General features: G+C 47.7%; 1 protein-coding gene across 2 annotated transcripts in view; it reads right to left on the bottom strand.

Moving 5' to 3' along the window:
* MYOM1 (myomesin 1) overlaps nt 1-20,265 on the bottom strand; it is a 526,093-nt gene that overhangs the window by 15,300 nt on the left and 490,528 nt on the right. For both annotated transcript variants that reach the window (XM_069620852.1, XM_069620853.1), the window contains exons 28-30: nt 19,927-19,986; nt 12,985-13,052; nt 5,593-5,706 (exon numbers count right to left, since the gene is read on the bottom strand). In XM_069620852.1, coding sequence (XP_069476953.1) covers nt 5,593-5,706; nt 12,985-13,052; nt 19,927-19,986 — 242 coding nt within the window. The remainder of the gene's footprint in view (nt 1-5,592; nt 5,707-12,984; nt 13,053-19,926; nt 19,987-20,265) is intronic.

Raw genomic sequence — 20,265 nt, 5'->3', positions numbered from 1 at the left:
GGAAGGTTCTGCTCTAAGGTCATTGGGGAGTGAGTTCCAAAGTTTGGCTGCCAGGATGGGGAAGCTGGTTCCACCAGATCTTTGGAGATTAAAACGCGGGATGTCAAGGCAGTTGGCTTGGGCCGCTCTGCGAGTCAGTGAATGATTTTGACAAAGATTTGCAAAATTACTGCCAAATTCTTCATTAGGCCCAATGGGCCTCATTACGACTCAGGCGGTAAGGGGTTTACGGCGGCGTAAACAGCGCCGACCCTTACCGCCTGAGTACGAGGTCCCTTAGCGCCATGGAGGTTTTAACACCTGCTTTTAGCAGGTGTTAAAATCCATGGCGCTAAGGGACCATGGAGTTAATTACGCCACCGTAATTTACGGTGGCGTAATTAACGCCTTCCCCACTCCCATTATGCCCTATGGGGCAAAATGGGAATGGGGAAGGGTAAATGGGAAAATGGGGATTTACCGCCCCGCCAAGGTTGGAATGGGGCGGTAAATCCGCCAACCACCATGGCGTAAACGTAGTTTACGCCATGGTGGTAAAATCACGGCCCAGGTGGTAACTTACCGCCTGGGTCGTAATGAGGCCCAATGTATTCTAACATTGTTTTAGGGCACCGTCACTAGTGGAATAGTTGGACCGCCCCCAAAAAGCATCTGCCATCTGTCTGCTGGACAGTGTAAACCCCATACTGTCTCTCATAGTGTCTTGCCATTCACCAGAAAGACTGAACATCTTAATTACCAATAAGGCCAAGCAATGGTACTCCCCAGAACAGGACTACACTCCATCTCAAATCTCACTAAAGAGTGGATATATATGGGAGTGATTAATTGATAACAGAGGCGTAGCAAGGATTTTGTGGCTGGGTAGTTTTGCATGGTCTACCCCTAGGCCTGGGTAGAAGTCCCTGTAAACTAAAGGCGACATATTTATTTAACCAGTGTTTTATCTCTCACATTCTCTCACAAAAAAGCACAAACAATGCCGACCTTTCTAAAGGCAACCTTCTAAAATAAAAAAGAAACGGTATCTCCCTAAAAGAAACCCCCTGCCCATGAAGAAAACAACCTTATCCTGCCCCCCTCCCAAAAAAATGCAATCAACACTCCCCATGGATCAGGCCGAAGTCTGGGGATTTAATAGGGCGCTGCAGACTTTAAAATAAGAAGTTGCAAGACATCATTTAACCAAATGCCCCCCTGCACTTTGGCTTTCAATAATGCAACGACAATCTTCCTAGTTAAGAAAGGAGGGTTTAATTCTGCTTCTGTACAAACTTCCAAGTGCATTGCAACAAAGAACAACAATAGGCAGAAGGAGACTTTCCCACTTCTATTATCCATAAAAGCACCAGACAAGCAGTCATTGATGGTGGATGAACAGTGCCTCTTTGTAGCTCAACAGGAACTTTTGTCATAAGTGAGAAAACGCCTCATGGAAAGACTAAAGTGCTGGAGGCATACAGATGCATTTCTTTTATACGGATTGTTCACAGTACAAACATGATTTAGGACTGTCAGACAGTGGCAGCTTGGCCTGACCTCGGTTCCATGTGTTACTATCCCTGCAAACATATCGCCATACAAGAATCTTTATTTATGTGGTGATATTAACCCATTGAACCTGCGGTGGACACCCCCGCAGCCTCTATATTATTTTAAAGGGGGTGGGGGGCACCCCCCTCCCATTTACCCCAAAAATGATCCCCACTAATAATATCGCCTGTGGCCATTCCCGGCGACTATATATATGGCAATATTATTGGTGGGGATAATAGTATCTGATACCCTGGCCTCCTGTCCCCTGCCCTGCTCCATAACTGCTGCCTGTGACTGAGTTCTTCCATGACCTGGGTGGTGGTACTACCATACGGTGCGTAGGTGAACCTGAAGCCCTCCCAACAATGCAGAAGATCTGGCCACAGCCTACTACCACATGGGCCTCATAGTCCTTTGCCCTACAGAGCAGGCAGTCCCCTCCCCGCTGCAAACACAAGCTCTCGAGTCGCAATGCAATAAAATCTCTGTCGACCAATAGCTGCACACTGAATGCAGTGTCTTGCTGCAGCAAGCGCAGGTGTGGGGCATGGGCCGATGGGTACATTTACAGCAGTGCCATTGCAATGCTACCTCTTGCACGGTGCCAGGTCTGCCTGAACCGACAGAGTTGAAAATGGGCAGAGTGGCTGTTTAGAAAGAGCAGCCTCAACATAGACTTACTCCGGTTATCTCCGACACAAAGTGGCCCTCAAATATGGGTTGCCGCATACTCACATGGAAGTGATGGAAGCCCAAATCGAAGCAGCCGCCATATCCTAGTTGATGGCAAATCGACGCAGCCGCCATATCCTAGTTGATTGCAACACCCTGCTTCTTTCCTTAAAGGCACTGCACATTTCCAGCATTCTCTTTACCCAGGCCACCAAGAGTCACCTCTCAACCTTCTCCTGGTGTTGATGATTCGAAGGTGTCTTTCATGATCTGAGTCAAGAGTCCTCAGCCAGACAATGTGAGGGGCAATTATCCTCCTCCGCCTGCACAATCCCTGACCTTCAAAACCCAGCGCATCCTTAACTCTCTTGGAAACCTTCAACCCTTCAATTTGACCAGATTCACTGCGCCTTGTTGAGCACACACATTCTACACTGCTTCTCCTCGGCCTTGGGACACGGTTCCCACAAATCCTCCCACAACGTGTAAAATGGGTTCCACCTCATCCTCTGTGCTTTTAGCCTAGTATCTTTTCTTGTTACAGGACCCACAATCACATTCATTTCAGACATTACCCTTGAAGTTGTGCTCTTGCAAGGTAATTGCCCACATAGCAATCATCATCAGGTCGCCATGAATGTGTTTTCCCAGAGGAACGCATTATGATCCATCCTCGCTGTACATTTGGCACCCCATGGGGTCCGTTTTAACGTTGTTTTTGGCCTGTACCACCCCCAGCATTTCTTTTTCTATTGCTGACTTTGTAGCGTAGCTCTACTAGACGCAAATCTTGAGCAGAAAAAGCCACTGGTCATTCAACATCACCATGCACCTGAATCATTGATATCTAGGTCAGAGTCACTGGCATCAGTGAACACAGCACCCTTCCAATTCAAATCCAATCTTCAAAACCGGTGTCATACAAACCGCCATCTTGGTGTCCTTCTGACAGGTCACAAACATCCCATTCTTTCCAAACTCTCTCATTCTTCGTGTCCCGTTCACAAATCCCCTCACAGCTTTTAAGCAGTATTACTCGTATGTAGAAAGAACATTCTGCACGCTCTCGAACTTCACAGCTTTGGCTAGTAATAACTGTCCACACACCCCAGCAGCAGACGATATGGCGCCCCAATAGTTAATAAACGTGGCTCTGATCTTGCATTTCTCCTTCTTGGGTGCAACCCTTGCATCTCTGAGAGTCCCCATCACCAATGACCGCCCCTGACCATGTTCCTCACCCGTATGCCTGGCACTGCAGGCTATCTCCCTGCTCCCAGACACTACAGACTGGTGAGATCTGGGCTGAATGAATGTACCATGTAGAAGCCAGTGGGGTTCAATCAGGGACCCCAAAGGTGGCCGTTGGTCCCCGGAGACCATGATGCACATTCATCCAAGTTCTTTTGGATGCTACAATGAAAACCACAATAAGCACTTCACTTCACTGACTTCTGCAATTGTATTCGCTCTCCACACTGCTTCTCCACTCTTTTTGACTGCTTACTCTCTTTTCTCTCCTCCTTTCCCTTCTCCCTTTTCCTATCTCCTCCCCTTACTTTCTTCTATGCACTTACTCTATCAGAATTGTCCCTGGACCTAGTATGATAGCAACCTCGTCTGTCTCCTCCCTCCTCCCCTTATTGGTTATTTTCCTCCCCACACCCCTCCAGCACTATCTGAAATGTCGCCAGGCCTAGTATGATAGTCGCTTGTTTTGTTCCTCCCCTCCCTTTCTGCACCCCTCCCCCTCACCTTTTGTTTTCTCCGGCTCTACCAGAAATGTCGTCAGGCCTAGTACAGTAGTCGCCTGTCTGTTTCCATTTCCTTCCCCCTCTCCCCCTCCCTTCCTTATCTATGTCTTAGTTCTTGCACTATCTGAAATGTCGTCAAGCTGAGTACGATAGTTAATTTCACATCCTTACTGTTCATGACCTGTAAGAATGTCATTGTATTTCCCCTTGTTCCCTCCCTTGAAGCGCTTTGAAACACATTGTGTATAGGTGCTATAGAAATAAACTATCATATCATATCAACAGAGCTGCTACACATACTCCTTAGCCATAATGGTAGGGGACCTGTTAAATTCCCATCTTGACTTCTGTAGCAGGTTATTTGAGGATTCCTAAAAACGGATGGACCGACTGCTTATTGCATAGAATACCACTGTGCCCATTGGGTGCGCTCCAGTGAAGTACAACCATGCCTCACAAGGGAGAGCGTCTCTGCACTGGTTACCCGATAATATGCCTAACATGGTTTTTAAAAGTTTGACCAGATTAGTCTCTTGTCCTGGCCCATTTGGTTGCTAGGTAATCTTTGGACAGGAGTTTGCTCTCAGGATGCAAGCTTCTGTTTCTAGAGATGCAATTCCCTCCCCGCCAGTATTCGTAATCCTTCTCCTCCGGGTGACTTTGGTTGATTCTTAAACTGGCCTTCTTGGTAGACTTAAGGTGATAACTTTGGTACACGGCTTCAGACCAGAGGGTACGGTCCCCTAAACAAGTATTCAAATCAATAAAGAGATCAATCAACTCCCAGTTAACTCTGATGGGGGCCATCTTGTCTAGTCACCTGTGCGGTGCCTCCCACCTCTCTCCACTGCACCCGCGCCGTCCCTATGCGGAGTAGGCACGCTACTCAGGAAGCACCATCCCTTCATTTCATCACCGTGGGGACCTACGATGCTGCCACGAGCTTGAAGCATTGCCTAGAGCCCCACAAAGGCCAAGTGAAATTTCATTTGGGCTAGTCTGGAGACAATAAGGAGATGGTGTGCAGGTCACTCTAATAACAAGGTGTGCCACTGCTCCTGTCTTCTGGGCCTTAAATGACAAGGGCAGGCCAGCACAACCGTTTTGAGACTAGCTCTTTCATTGATCCACTGCAGTCTTCCCAGAAGCCTGTCCCATGCATAATTTAACAAGTGCCGCAAAGGAGACTGATGAGAATGTAGCTTTCATCATTTGCTTTGATGTCATGTTACACTTTACAGGGAGGGAACATTGATGGTCTCTAAGTCTACATCATTTGGTAGTCACTCAGAAACACCGATAGTGCAATCCATTCTTATATTTCAGAAGGTTTGATGAAATCCTTCACTTGCCTCGAAATGTATGTCATGATACCAGGTTTTAAAAGAAATGAGATCAAATACATACTACAGCCATCATTTGTAACAGGCACAGGCGAACGCGCAATGCACAGAAGGGTCAGGCATACTCTTAGCGGCATTGACTTTTTGGCCACCAGCAGCAGCAGCATGGGCTGCTGTTAGCCCCTATGTGCACAGGGTTTGCTTTATGCTTTATTTGGCAGATTTGACACCCACCTGCTCATGCATAACCCCCCATCAAGCTGAACACATGGTAACACACACTGTACCTCAGAGATAAGCAGAGTGCAAACGCCGTCCTTGAAGTCATGTTTCTCATCGATCATTATGTCCCTCTCATCCTTATACCAGGTTATATTCGTTTCCTTCTTAATATTTGCCACCTAAAAGAAAGAAATCACCAGTCACTGTCACTGTATTTTGCAAGCATAACACATTCTATCTCTTAGCATTCCGTGTGACGCTTGCACATGCGCCGGACCTTCTCAGTGAGGCCGAACTATTTTCAGTGACATCACATATGTTACACACAGCATTTTGTAACTTGAAAAACAACTTCCTGTATCGATAAAGGGGAGTAAACAATCCCAATCCATTGATTTTACGTTTTCCCCCCTTTTCAAGCCATAAAGCACTGTTCCCAGTTTGGGGAGGGGCAAAAAAGGGAGCAATGAATGCAGTGAGTTGTGGAATTGACACAGAGTATGGGAAGAAAGTGAGTGGGCTCAGAGGGCCAAGGTGAGAGGTCTTTAACTGAACCTGCGGCAACTGATCTCCCATATGGAGGCCTAGGGGGAGCCGAGGCCCCCGCGACATCCTCCGGGGGCATCATACGCTCGGTGCACATGCTCAGCCCAGCAGAGTTTGGTGACGAGCATTAAGAGTGAAAGTGTTCATCTGAAAACCCAAACCAAACTGATCTAAATATCTGAGATAAACGCTGCTGCTTCTACGAATTATGATTCTGTGCACCCCTGAATATCACAAATTGTTGTGTTGCAGGAGGTGTTTCTTTTGGACTGTATCCCACCACGCGGGTCTGCCTTGGACTGCATCTCACCACGCGGGTCTTCCTTGGCCTGCATCCCACCACGCAGGTCTGCCTTGGACTGCATCCCACCACGCAGGTCTGTCTTGGACTGCATCCCACCACGCGGGTCTGCCTTGGACTGCAATCCACCGTGCGGGTCTGCCTTGGACTGTATCCCACCATGCAGGTCTGCCTTGGACTGCATCCCACCACGTGGGTCTGCCTTGGACTGCATCCCACCATGCAGGTCTGCCTTGGACTGCATCCCACCACAGAGGTCTGTCTTGGACTGCATCCCACCACGCGGGTCTTCCTTGGACTGCAACCCACCACGCGGGTCTTCCTTGGACTGCATCCCGCCATGCGGGTCTGCCTTGGACTGTATCCCACAATGCGGGTCTGCCTTGGACTGCCTCCCACCACGCGGGTCTGCCTTGGACTGTATCCCACCACGCGGGTCTGCTTTGGACTGTATCCCACCACGCGGGTCTGCCTTGGACTGCATCCCACCACGCGGGTCTGCCTTGGACTGCATCCCACCACGCAGGTCTGCCTTGGACTGCATCCCATCTTGCGGGTCTGCCTTGGACTCTATACCACCACGCGGGTCTGCCTTGGACTGCATCTCACCACGCGGGTCTGCCTTGGACTGCATCCCACCACGCGGGTCTGCCTTGGACTGCATCCCACCACGCGGGTCTGCCTTGGACTGCATCCCACCACGCGGGTCTGCCTTGGACTGTATCCCACCACGCGGGTCTTCCTTGGACTGCATCCCACCACGCGGGTCTGCCTTGGACTGCATCCCACCACGCGGGTCTGCCTTGGACTGCATCCCACCACGCGGGTCTGCCTTGGACTGCAATCCACCATGCGGGTCTGCCTTGGACTGTATCCCACCACGCGGGTCTGCCTTGGACTGCATCCCACCACGCGGGTCTGCCTTGGACTGCATCCCACCACGCGGGTCTGCATTGGACTGTATCCCATAACCTTCATCCTAAGTAACTACCGCTGAATATTGTGCCCGAACCTTGTATACTCTTGCCATACTATTTCTGTACATATATCTGTGCTATACTATTTCTGTACATATATCTGTGCTATATTTTGTTGTATATCAGTGTACTAATTTTGTAAACCTGTAATTATGCTATAATGTTTTTCTGTAACCATGTAAGCTCAAAGTATCCTTGTCGTCGCTCCCTGATACCTCCGGGTCTGGTGCGCGTTACAAATAAAATAAACAAACAAACAAACAGGTCTGCCTTGGACTGCATCCCACCATACGGGTCTGCCTTGGACTGCATCCCACCATGCGGGTCTGCCTTGGACTGCATCCCACCATGCGGGTCTGCCTTGGACTGCATCCCACCAGGCGGGTTCTGCTTTGGAGTGTAGCAGCATGTGGTGTTGCCTTATCCTGAACACTTTTCTTAGAGAGTTAACTGGAGTGTGTTGTAATTTGTCACACGTGATAACCTTTGGAATATTCGTGCACCGAATGTCCAGCACTCAGCATTCCAAGTATATTGCCAGCAATGCAGAATGCACCAGCAGCCATCTCCCTGTTACAATGCAGGCAGATTCATATACTATCAACAGGCCGGCAAATACCCCTTTAAATTTAAATACCAAAAGCAGGTTACGACAGCTTTATAGAACCAAACTGTATGCCGTACCGGTGTGATGAGTGAACCTTGCCTAATGCACAGGGGTGTTGCTAGGTCTGGAAAAGATCCGGGGCTAAGCTGATGTCGGAACTGTCAGGATTGGGGGCTAGACAGTCTTTTGGTTGTAGCTACTGAGATTCTATCCGGGGCTACAACCAAAAGACCAGGGGCTATAGCCCCCTTAGCCCCCCCCCCCCCAGCAACGCCTCTGCTAATGCCCTTGCTCTATCTGGGTCTTTAACTTGGTCTTCAGGCCTGGGTCGCTTAATTATAACACTGAAATGTCAGTGAGCCATTTAAAACAATGGTCCAGCCGAGGGCCTTAATCACTGTTACAAAGCTTGATGTTTCTCTCCCAACATTCTGCCTCAATGCTCATCTCCCCTTTTAGCTAGTGTTCTACAAGGACAATGCTCACTGCAAGACACTGAAAATAGATGGTGCTCATGTTCTAGAACGTAAAGGCATGGGTAGAGCCTTACACTAAGAATGGCACTTCCTGGAATAGTTGGGAGAAGAATATAACTGGGCCAGTGAAAAATATGAAATGCGAACATGGCTTGCAATCAGTGGCCCTGCCGAGTGAACGGAGCGGGATACAGGTGGAGTGCGAAGAGCAATTGAGCGCGACGATCTGTATTGTGTGTAGGGGCATAGGTGCAGTGAGACCATGCCTCTGAGTAGAAGGCACAGGGAAGTATTACCAGCTGCAAAGGAGGGAGTGGATGGCACAATCCTATTCAAAGTGTTTTACATTTTGTAGTGTTAGTATTCAGAGCTCTAGTCTTGCTGATGTGTTGGGATTGTGAGATGCAAACAAACACAATGTTCTCAGTTCAGATCGGATCATCATTCTTCAGCCATCTGGAGATCCAATTATTGTCAACACTTGGGACGTCTAGGATTGTTTTGTGCAAATCCTGTTTATTGCCTTACTGAAAGGATTAAAGAGGAGGGTCTCCAGGGAAATCCGTGGCCCTAGGATTGTACTGTACATAATCCTGCCTATTGCCCTACTGTAATGTTTGAAGAGGAGAGTCTCCAGGCAAATCCTTGGTTTTAGGATTGTTCTGTAGATAATCCTGTTTATTGCCTTGCTGTAAGGGTTGAAGCGGAGGGTCTCCAGGCAAATCCTTGTTCCTAGGATTGTACTGTACAGAATCCTGTTTATTGCCTTGATGTAAGGGTTGAGTAGGAGGGTCTCCAGGCAAATCCTTGGTCCTAGGATTGTAATGTACATAATCTGTTTATTGCTTTACTGTAAGGGTTGAAGAGGAGGGTCTACAGGCAAGACCTTGGTCCTAGGATTGTACTGTACATAATCTGTTTATTGCTTTACTGTAAGGGTTGAAGAGGAGGGTCTACAGGCAAATCCTTGGTCCTAGGATTGTACTGTAGTTCATCCTGTTTATTGCCTTACTGTAAGGGTTGAAGAAAAGGGTCTCCATGCAAATCCTTGGCCCTAGAAGGATTGAATTGTACATAATCCATAATCCTGTTTATTGCTTTACTGTAAGGGTTGAATAGGAGGATCACCAGGAAAATCCTTTGTCCTCGGATTGTACTGAACATAATCCTGTTTATTGTCTTAATGTAAGAGGTAAAGAGGAGGGTCTCCAGGCAATTTTCTGGTACTAGGAGTGTACTGTACATAATCCTGTTTATTGCCTTACTGTAAGGGTTGAAGAAGAGGGTCTCCAGCCAAATTCTTGCTCCTAGGATTGTACTGTACATAATCCTGTTTATTACCTTACTGTAAAGTTAACAGAGTATATTCGCCAGGCAATTTCTTGGTCATTGGATTGTACTGTACATAATCCTGTTTATTGCCTTACTGTAAGGGTTGAAGAAGAGGGTATCCAGCCAAATTCTTGCTCCTAGGATTGTACTGTACATAATCCTGTTTATTACCTTACTGTAAAGTTAACAGAGTAGGTTTGCCAGGCAATTTCTTGGTCATTGGATTGTACTGTACATAATCCTGTTTATTGCCTTACTGTAAGGGTTGAGGAGGAGGGTCTCCAGGCAAATCATTTGCTCTAGTATTGTACTGTGCAGAATCATGCTTATTGCCCTGCTGTAAGGTTTGAAGAGGGGGGTCCCCAGCCAAATCCTCGGTCCTACAATTGTACTGTATAGAATCCTATGGTTTGCTTTACTGTAAGGGTTGAAGAGGATGGGGCCAGGCACATCCTTGGTGAACCTTCCTTCTGCAATTATGTTGAGTGTGTTTTGTTCCGATTTCTGTGTATTTTTTAAAAATAATTCTCCCCCTAATGGATTTCAAAAGAGCTTCATTGACATATTTGGCAACAAGAAGATTGTGCTCCATACGCTGATCAGCTGTGCCAGAACCTGCACTGAATTGTACCGGATTTGGAACGAGGGTGTTTTCCAGAGCTCAGGCTTGCAGCCTATCCAGTAGAGTTTTCATTGGGGGAGCAGATACGAGCTACAGACTTACTTCTTCCTGTTTCCAGGGAGAAGGAACCAGGTCCATGTGAAATACTTCATTTCTTAGTGCCGGGGTCCATGGCAAGGCCCCTGCGTGGTGCACACTGGGAGAGGGTTAGGGCAGGGGTGGGGGGCAGCTTGTCAGAATTGTGGACAAGCATTTGCAGGGGCAGCTATGAGGGATTTTTTTTCTATCTGTGGAACTTTTATTTGCAATCCATGCAGGCATATGATCAACGCAAGCTGCCCGCAATGCTCTAGCCCTGGGATGCAGGAATTCACAATGCAAAATAGAGGGAAACTATTTCTGTTTTTAGACTGATTGCGGCAGGATTCAATTTCTTTATTCTCAAAAGCAGAAGGTGTTCATCAGTCTGGTGTGCTGCAATGCTTCAGGATTACAGATGAAGCGTTTGTGTACCCTTTAACTTAAGCTTTCCCTACTAATGTTCTTGGGAGGATAGCTCAGGTGCAACGTGCTCACCTTGGAAGCAAGTCGACAGGGAGCAACACAGGGTAGACCCCCAGGTACGTGCTTAGAAACCTCTGGGTATTAAGCGCGTTATAAATGACCAATCACAATGTTGGTCGATTTCCCTTGCTCCATTGTGTTCCTCCACAGCATAATGTGCTTGAACAAATTCTGTCTTGCTCCAGCCCCTTTTTTGCTGTCTCCGCACCTACCCACTCTTGCCTTACCCCTGGCTGTTTCCAGGCTACCCATTTCTGATTTTGTCTATCTACATCAGCTTGGATCAAGAGGCGTTTGCCCTTCATCTTTGTTCCCATGGGAACACCTTTTTAATGATTCTTACCCCGATCTCTTCTGTGGCCTTCTGTCCTCCACATCACAGCAAGCAATGGGCCTATTGGAAGAGGCCCCCTTTACTTTCTGTTTGTCTTGAAATTGCCTTCAAATGACTCCAGACCATGAACACTTCCAGCTCTGTACCAGTGGCCAGCAGACCATGTGCAGATCCAGAGAAAGGGTTTAGGTGCACATGTAAGGTTTGGGCATGTACAGTGACTAATGGTTTCCTAAAACAACGCTGAGGTTTGGAAGTGTGAAAATTACAAGCTTTGCAGGCACCTGAGGTGTTATGATATGGTATGATTTGGTATTTATAATGCCCCTATACACAAGTGTTTTAAGGCGCGACGAGGCAAGGGAGGGGGAACAAGGGGAAAATAGAGACAGTGATCTTACTAGGCCAGGTGATATTGAGATTGTGTAAGTGCAGGGGAGAGGGGTGGGGGAAAGTGCAAGTCAAAAGGGGACAGTGCAGTATATGGGATCAAACAATAAAGAAGTGCGGCCAGCTGTGGCAAGTGGGAGGCTAAGTGCAGACAGAAGGTGTACAAAGTGCAGGTAGGAAGGCTGTAGGGTTACAGATACAGACCCAAGTGCAAGGGTTGCCAGGGGGGCAGTGCAGGTGTTCAACTGGTAGGGAAGGGACCTGGGCCCGAGATCAGAGGGTAGCCAGGTGACCAGTGCAGTTTCAATTTCAGACAGGAATTCAGCAGGGAGAGGAAGAGAGAAGGCAGAAGCAAAGAGGAAAGTCTTGAGGTGCTTCTGGAAGCAGAGATGGTTCTCCTCAATTTTCAGGAAGGCTGTTCCAGAGGGAGGCCCCAGCCGAAGAAAGATCTACCACCAACTCGTTGCTTGAAGCGACTGACCCTGAGGGAGTTGGAGGCAGAGGAGTGAAGAGCTAGAGTAGGAAGATATTTTTGAAGAGAGAGTTGGAGGTATTGAGGACCCAGGCCCCAGAAGGCCTTGTGGACAATGCACAAGGTCTTGAACTTAATCTTCGCGGCCACTGGGAGCCATTGCAGAGTTTTCAGTGCTGGAGAAATACGATCCCTGGGCTTGAGGCCAAGGACAAGTTTCGCAGTCCTGTTCTGGATGAGTTGCAGAGGGCAGAGAATAGAAGCAGGCACATTTAGAAAGAGGCTGTTGCAGTAGTTCAGCCTAGAGAGAACCAGAGCTCTGGAAACATTGAGCTTCTGGGGGAAGGCGAGGAAAAGAAGAATACTCTGAGGAGGTGCAGTTGGTAGTGTGACTTCTTAGAGACGTCAGAAATGTGAGGAGAAAAGGAGAGTGTGGAGTCGAAGATGACCCCGAGGTTCTTAGCCTCAAAGGTGGGAGGAGGAAGAGGGCCAAGGGAGGCCAGCCAGAGATATTGGCTATATTTACGTTTTTGTACAAAGTTCTCTTTCAGTCAAGTTTTCCAACGGTGCTTGTACTACTGTTTTTTTTAGTTGAGTTGCAATTCTAGTGAATAGGATCCTTAAAAGGAATATCTGTCTTATCATCGGACTTATCCAAAATAATCAAGGAATATCCTAATGTCTCCCCAGAATTAACTTCAAATTAAAGCTGGATTCCTAAGTATTTCTACCGGACACGTGGGGTTTAGATGATGAGTCATTCCTTGACCTGCACATAATTAACTAGAACAATAAGTGTACTGCACAAAATGAGGCAACATTTGTTCACTTTTTACCTTGCATTTCAACAGTACGTTACATTCTGCCGTCACTTCCCATCCCAGATACTCGACAAAATGAGGACCTAGGAGACAAAAAGGTGAAACATAATTTATAACAGCACAAGCGTATACACATGGCTTTTCTGTACATATACAAAGGTTGTGGCCTGTTTGGAAGAAGAAATGACTTATCCCTGGTAAGGTTCTTTCTAGTGGATGTTCCTCCCACAAATTCCTCATCTTTGATATACTGATTTCCTGCTTGCAAGCAGGATATTGGTATAGCAAAGACTAGTGTACACGGGCCAAAGTGCAGGTTTTTATTGACACAGTAGGACCACTATATATCCTAAGCCTACAGCTCTCTCTAGCGGTGACAACAGGTGAAACTATACGAATTGGGCAACTGTATATCCTAAGGCAACAGCTCCCTCTAGCGGAGCATTCTGTAAGTTCGGCAGCCTCTACTGCGCATGACCACCTCAGAGAAAATATATATCTGGCCTTTTATTATAAGTAGATGAGGAATCTGTGGGAGGACACAATCTATTAGAAATAATGTTTTTGCCAAATTAAGACGTGAAAACCCCAAATCGGGTTAATTCGTCCAAGTTTAGTGTGTGGTGGAATATGAAGAGAAAGAAGTGCTGAAATAACGCTATCGGTCACTGCAATCTGATGTTCTCAAACCAGCACAGCCCACAAAAAACAGGCAATGACCTCATAGGCCGTGAAATGAGGCCGTCATAAGAGCATTCTCAAGGACTAGAGAGACACAATGAGTAATGGGTGACATTGAGGTAAGTGCTGCACGCCATAGGGAACGTCCACTGCAAAAAACTTGAGCTTACTATCAGGAGTATACATTGGGCAGGTGGGGTCGCAGGAGAGATATTTAAGACGTACCAGTGGTTCCCTAGTCACGTAGTCACAGGGAGCAGGAGTATGCAAAATATGGATTTCTGGGATGCAGAACCTCTGTAATACAACAGAGCTGCCTCACTTTGCTGAACACCAGTTCTCAGTGATTACTACCTAGGTGAAAAAGAACAGAAGGAGGCAGCAGCCGAGCCTGTGGAGTGCATGGGAAGATCATGCTAGCAGGGGGAGGTCTGCTCTATGTTTGGATGGTAAGTTTCAGGGACACACATGCAGAGTAGGTTCAAGAATGTGTGCAGCCCTCAGTGAAGGTGCATCATTGCATGGTAATAGGGTGATCAGGGACCCGTGCTGGTGATGCCATAGGGGATTTGGGTTGTTTGACTGTGGTAGAATTGTTCGTGGCGGAATTGACCGTAGTCAATTTCACCGCAAATACATTTTTACCACGGTCAAACACACCAAACCTATGCTCCCTAGATTCCCCAGTCCATCCCCCAACCCGACACTTTCCTTTTTCTGAATCCGCCGACTCTCCTGTACCCTGCAGCGTCAGTTCTGTCCCTCTAATCCGGGTCGTGTCCGACGCTGCAGTGTCCCTTTTTCCTTTCTCTTAAATTGTTTATTTCGTCCCCCACCTCCAATATTGAGGAAGCGGGGGAAATCCCGCACCCCCGAAACCCAACAATAACAAACATGGGGAGCAGGGAACAACCCCGCAACCCCTGCTCTGCGTGTTTGGTATTTTGAAAAATCGGTCGAATGGTACTGGCCAAAATCGGTCAAACGTACCATTCGCTCAATTTTCTGAGCGATTTCTCTAATTCCACCATAGGTGGCTGCCTAGTGTGGCCTAGCTCTAGAACCAGTGACACCAAAATGTTTTCTAGTTCTGTTCGATGTGATGCTCCAAGTCCACGATGAACTCAAGGCATGTAACAGGATAATATCTATATATGACTGGATGTTTGTTTGAATTGCTGGGAGTTTGGGTGACAAGCCTTTCTCTTTTGCATTTAGACCTAGTCATTGACTCTAGGTAGACTGCTCGATCTTGCTCTGGCACTTGGGGGAGCATGCAGACAGAAGGCCGTTATTCTGCCGTTATTCTCTACCCGGGACTCTGATGGGAAAAGGCTGCTATGGCAGGAGCCTGTTACCTTTCTCACCTGGGAGCAGTGATCGAAGTGTATAAAGTAGTGGAACGATGTTCCCTCTGCCCCGCCCCTTTTTGGTTGCCTGGGAATGGCTTTTACATCCCAACTAGTCTTCTGGAACGAATAAAGAGATAGCTCAGTGCCATGTTACACTGGCTTGATATGGCAGTCCTCAGGTTCGGGTCCCCTGTAGGGGTGAATTTTAAAACAAAAAGCATTTTTTTTTAAAGTTGCCATCCTGGAACGGTATTACCAGTCGCAAAAAATAAGGGTGCGATGAAGGATTGCCCTGGAAAGTAAGGGAACGTCGTACCCATTAGTTCCCGTCCACTTTGACCTCTGCAGGGCATGTACATTTAACAATCATAGGCAGGACAAAAGCCTGTCCAGGCGATATCAATATACTCCCTATGAGAAAGCCAAAGGCTTTTCCTGCTGGGCTCAGCTTTTAGATGGGCCACGCCTCCAATGATTGACACTGCTTTGTGAAAATAAAATGCATCTGATGGGCCAAAGGAAGGCATAGCAGCCATTCAGCCTCCTGGGCCCAGAGGAAGGGGGTGGGGTTTGCGGGTGTACAGCACAATGAGTTATTGGTCACTATCGCAACCAGCTTTCAAAACTGATATGCAGCCCCCCGCTCCCCAAAATGTTGAGGCTGGCTCCGCCCCTGGGGAGGAGAGGTTAACAGTCTCCACGGACATTTCGAGCAACCATCTACATATGCATGAACTTTACAGCCATGCATCAGAACCCGCAAAGCACCAGGAGGGAGGGTGCTGGGGAGGTTGCAAGCAACGTATTAAACACAGGGGACAGTAAGGGAACTTGAAGGCGACTCTCCAAGTCACACCCCCGTGGTGAGTGGTTTAAGGCTGCACGTGATCAGGACACTGCCAGGAAGCCAAGGGCAGTATCATCAATGGTGGGCTCGGCTGACAATACCTGCCTACTGAATAAAGACAAGTGATCAAAAATACGAGGACAATGTGGTTGCTAGATCGAGTGTGATGAAACAGGTCGTCAATGGAAGTGGATCTTAATTGCCCATGACCACTAACTAAGGCCACAAACAAACAGTAGTTAGCAGATGGGTCTGTAGTTTGCTAGTTGTTTGCTATGTTGTAGAATGTTTTGATTATATATAACCAGGGCTTTAAGTGGCCCGGGTTTAGCTAGGGCAGAGCACTGGCAGTCTCCAAAAAGGGCTCACGAGCCAAGGCTCCTCCCCAGCTAGTCCCAAATATGCGGACCACCATGAGCAGCCCGTTTAGCCAAAGAGCCACATGGTTAAAGGTCTGCCTGCATGTGTCAGCGCTTCTGATTTGAAAAAAAGGTGAGGCAGCAGCCGATCTCTCCCCTTTTTCTGATTAGAAGTGCTGACACCTGCTGGCAGCCCTTTAACCATGCAGCTCCTTGAGTGAAAGGGCTGTCTGCTGGGGGTTGACGTTCACTCTAAGAAACAAAAGGGGAGGCCAGGCGCCCCAGCTCTTCTTCTGTTTCTCAGTGAGAGGACCTAACCACCAGCAGGCAACCCTTTAACTCAAATAGCCATGTGGTAAAAGGGTTACCAAAGGGATTCCAGTGACCACTGCAGGCATCCCTTTAACCACCTTGAATGAAAGGACTGCCTGCTGGGGGTTAGCTCCTCTAATTAAGAAGCAAAAGGAGAGCTGGGGCACACTGTTATAAAAGCTTTGGTGCGCCCAGCCTCTCCTTTTGTTTCTTAATCATAGGCTCTGACCCTCCCACAGATATCCTGCCAGCAGGGTTTGGAGCCCGTGATTTGGAACAAAAAGGAGAAGCTGGGCGCACCAAAGATATAATACCAATGTGTCCCAGCTCTCCTGCCAGAGAGCAAAGCAATTGTCAGGCTCCCACCCCACATAGGTGAGGGGGGCTCTAGTAAGGGTACCCCACCCACCTGTACCCTGCCCACACCCCCTAACTAGAGCCCCCCCTCGATTCTGCCTCCCACTTAGAGCACTGTATATAACTGTGCATTAATGACTGCAATATGACTATCTGATGAGTGGACTAGGAGAAGTGCAACCTATCTGTGCTTTAGTCACTTTTTTTAATATGTGTTGAACCCACGAGGAGCGCGAGGCTGAAATATTTCAAAATCACGTTTGTGTTATGATTGAGCATGAGGCCAAAAGAAGTTTCGAATGAGTCTACATTATTAAAGGTTGGGTTTGTTGAAGTGGGTTGAGATCTGCACAGATGCAGCAGCAGACGAGTTTGCTGCTGCGGCAATAGGGGCTCAGTGACTCTAGCGGAGACCTCCCTCCACGACAGCAACTGTAAAGTTCTGGGGTCAACCAAGTGCCTTCTTGGCGGGAGATTGTGTGTTCCGAATCCATGCGCCCCAGCTGCTGCATTGTCCCCTGAAATCCTTCCGCAGTAGGGATTAGACAAGACTTGTGGAGGCTCTTGGAGACGGTTTGGAAAACTCGAATTGTCTCTTGGTGTAAAAGTTTGGGGATTAGGTTCATTATCATATTTACAAGGAGCTGTTAAAAAGTAAAATAATGTCCCATCTGTGTTCACTGAGGCAGGTGCCATAGCAGCGTCACAGCCGAAACCCGCAAGCCTTTATGGTGTCGTTATGTCTGCACTTCATGTGTCAGTAGCAGAGCCAGGGAAGGGGTGGGGTGCTCGGATGCCCCTCCTGGGTCCTCCGTGGTGCCCAGTGCATCTCCCAGGCTCCTGCTGGTGCCCTATTAGCCGCCCTCCCTGGCACCAAAAGCTGCCTCGAGTCACTGCACAAATGATGACTGAGCGAGCAATAGACACCAGAAAGTGTGTGCAGAAACAGAAAGAAACTGCCCAAAAGATGCACGAACCTAGAAATACAAGAATGTCCATACAGATCTGGCTTGTGTGCATTTGCCCGGTGGTTTTTATAGTGCTTTCTATGGGTGTTAGGTGCTCCGCCTTTTTGTAGATAAAGAACCAGAGGCACAGGGTTATATAATTATTTTCCTAGGAGCACATCATATGGCCAAGCCAGGAGGCCAGTATAAGAATATAAGTGTCCTCCAGCCACAGACAACAAAACACCCACTAGACCAGTCACCTTCCCTCCAGGCGTGCCCAAATTCTGCCCACCCACTAGTTTAACGTAAAAGAGGTGATGGCTGGAAGGTTAAGAATGAATCGTAACCTCTGCCTTCGCTCTGAGCAACCCCCCAGACCATCGTTCCTCACCTGTAAAGGTATTACAGAAAGGTTAAAGGCCATATGTAAATGTGGCTTGTTCTCACCCAAAAGGGGCAGTCCAGCCCGAACTGCTTGGTCACATCCCTTCTGCACGAGACCACAAGCATCCCAGACATGTTTCGGCCTCATTAGGTGTCATCAGTGAGGAGTAGCCTGGGTATCTAGGCCAAGCAAGCACGGGACCCACGTCTGGGCATACCCGTCCCACTTGGATTAACTACAGCAAAACAAAAGATGATGGCTGGAAAGTTTAGAATTCATCTTAGCCTCGGGCATCGCTCTGGACAACCCCTGAGGCCATCGTACTTCACCTGCAAAATCATTACAGAAAGGGGAAAGATAATATGCAAATCAGGTTTGGTCCTGCCGCCAAAGGGGCAGTCGAGCCAAACTGCTAGGTCGCATCCCTTCTACTGGAGACCACAAGTATCCCCAGACACGTTTCGGCCACATTGGGCATCATCAGTGAGGGGTGCTTGGGTCTCGAGGGTTGTTCAGAGCAATCCCAGAGGTTAAGATTAATTCTAAACCTTCCATCCATCATCTCCTTTGTTTTGCTATACCTGCAAGTGGCAGTCACCATGTACCAGGACTACCGTCATGCCACAAATGAAAGTGTGATGGAAGCTTCCTAGTAGGGAATCATTTTACAATTGAATTGGCTTACATCATGCCCAATCGATTGTAGGCATCTCTACTGGCACAACCAGCAAATATTTTCGTGGTGTGAAAAGCTTCACAGTCCTGTCTGTATGTTGGCACCGTGGACTGGATTTAATCTGGTCCAGTGGAGCTGTATCTCTGCCCAATTATCATTGTGCCATCCAGCTCTGCCCTATTGCACATTTTCGTCCAAGCGCGAACCAGCATTTTCTACTTCCCCTGACAGTCGGCCTATATTTCCCATCTGAAAGCTCGTCGGGTAGGCTTGGCATAGCAGGCCAGTGCACTGGCAGGTGTCGCTATGCATGCAATGGATTTAATGCTGGGGTGTTATTTGGGGTTGGGCATTTGCTCCACCTTGAGTTTATATAATGTATCCTTCTTTGAGAAGCTCACGTCCAAATACGATTAACAAATATTTGCACTAAGCATCTCAGGGCTGCTAACGGGCAGCTCCTGATGTGTTCTAGTTGTGAGCTTTGTGAATCATGTACGTCATAGGGGGAACCCATCTGAGACGCCTGGGTCGTCTCCTAATTTGCTGCAGTCCAAATCTCTGTGAATTGGGCCCAGTGTGTTTGCAAATCTCTTCTGAATTGGGCCCAGTGTGTTTCCAAATCTCTTCTGAATTGGGCACAATGTGTTTGCAAATCTCTTCTGAATTGGGCCCAGTGTGTTTGCAAATCTCTGTGAATTGGGCCCAGTGTGTTTGCAAATCTCTTCTGAATTGGGCCCAGTGTGTTTCCAAATCTCTTCTGAATTGGGCCCAATGTGTTTGCAAATCTCTTCTGAATTGGGCCCAGTGTGTTTGCAAATCTCTGTGAATTGGGCCCAGTGTGTTTGCAAATCTCTTCTGAATTGGGCCCAGTGCGTTTCCAAATCTCTTCTGAATTGGGCCCAATGTGTTTGCAAATCTCTTCTGAATTGGGCCCAGTGTGTTTGCAAATCTCTGTGAATTGGGCCCAGTGTGTTTGCAAATCTCTGTGAATTGGGCCCAATGTGTTTTCTTTGCAGTGAAAGGTGTTTGCATTACCTTGCTTCCTAAACCATTCTTGTCTCTGGAAACTTGCTTCTTTCTGCAATGTCTTGAACACTGTGAAGAAAAGAGAAGAAGATATTACCGCGGGAAGCAAAACACCATGAGTTACCTATTGACTGAACACTGAGGCCCTGGTAAAGATCTGCTATATAGAAATTGCCAGTGCTTGATTTATAAAAATATAAGTGCCGGGTCTCAAATATTTTCTAACACGCCCATGACACGTCAGGATGGGCCGCTCCCCGCCCACCGTTTCCACCATCCACGGCTGCTCCCCATGCTATCAACAAATATGGGGTTAAAGCTTCAACTCCCACCAGCTTATGGTGGTTG

The sequence above is a fragment of the Ambystoma mexicanum genome, chromosome 5q (genome assembly GCF_040938575.1).
Source record: "Ambystoma mexicanum isolate Mex_15411 chromosome 5q, UKY_AmexF1_1, whole genome shotgun sequence".
NCBI lineage: Eukaryota > Metazoa > Chordata > Amphibia > Caudata > Ambystomatidae > Ambystoma > Ambystoma mexicanum.
This window is presented reverse-complemented; position numbering and strand designations above follow the sequence as displayed.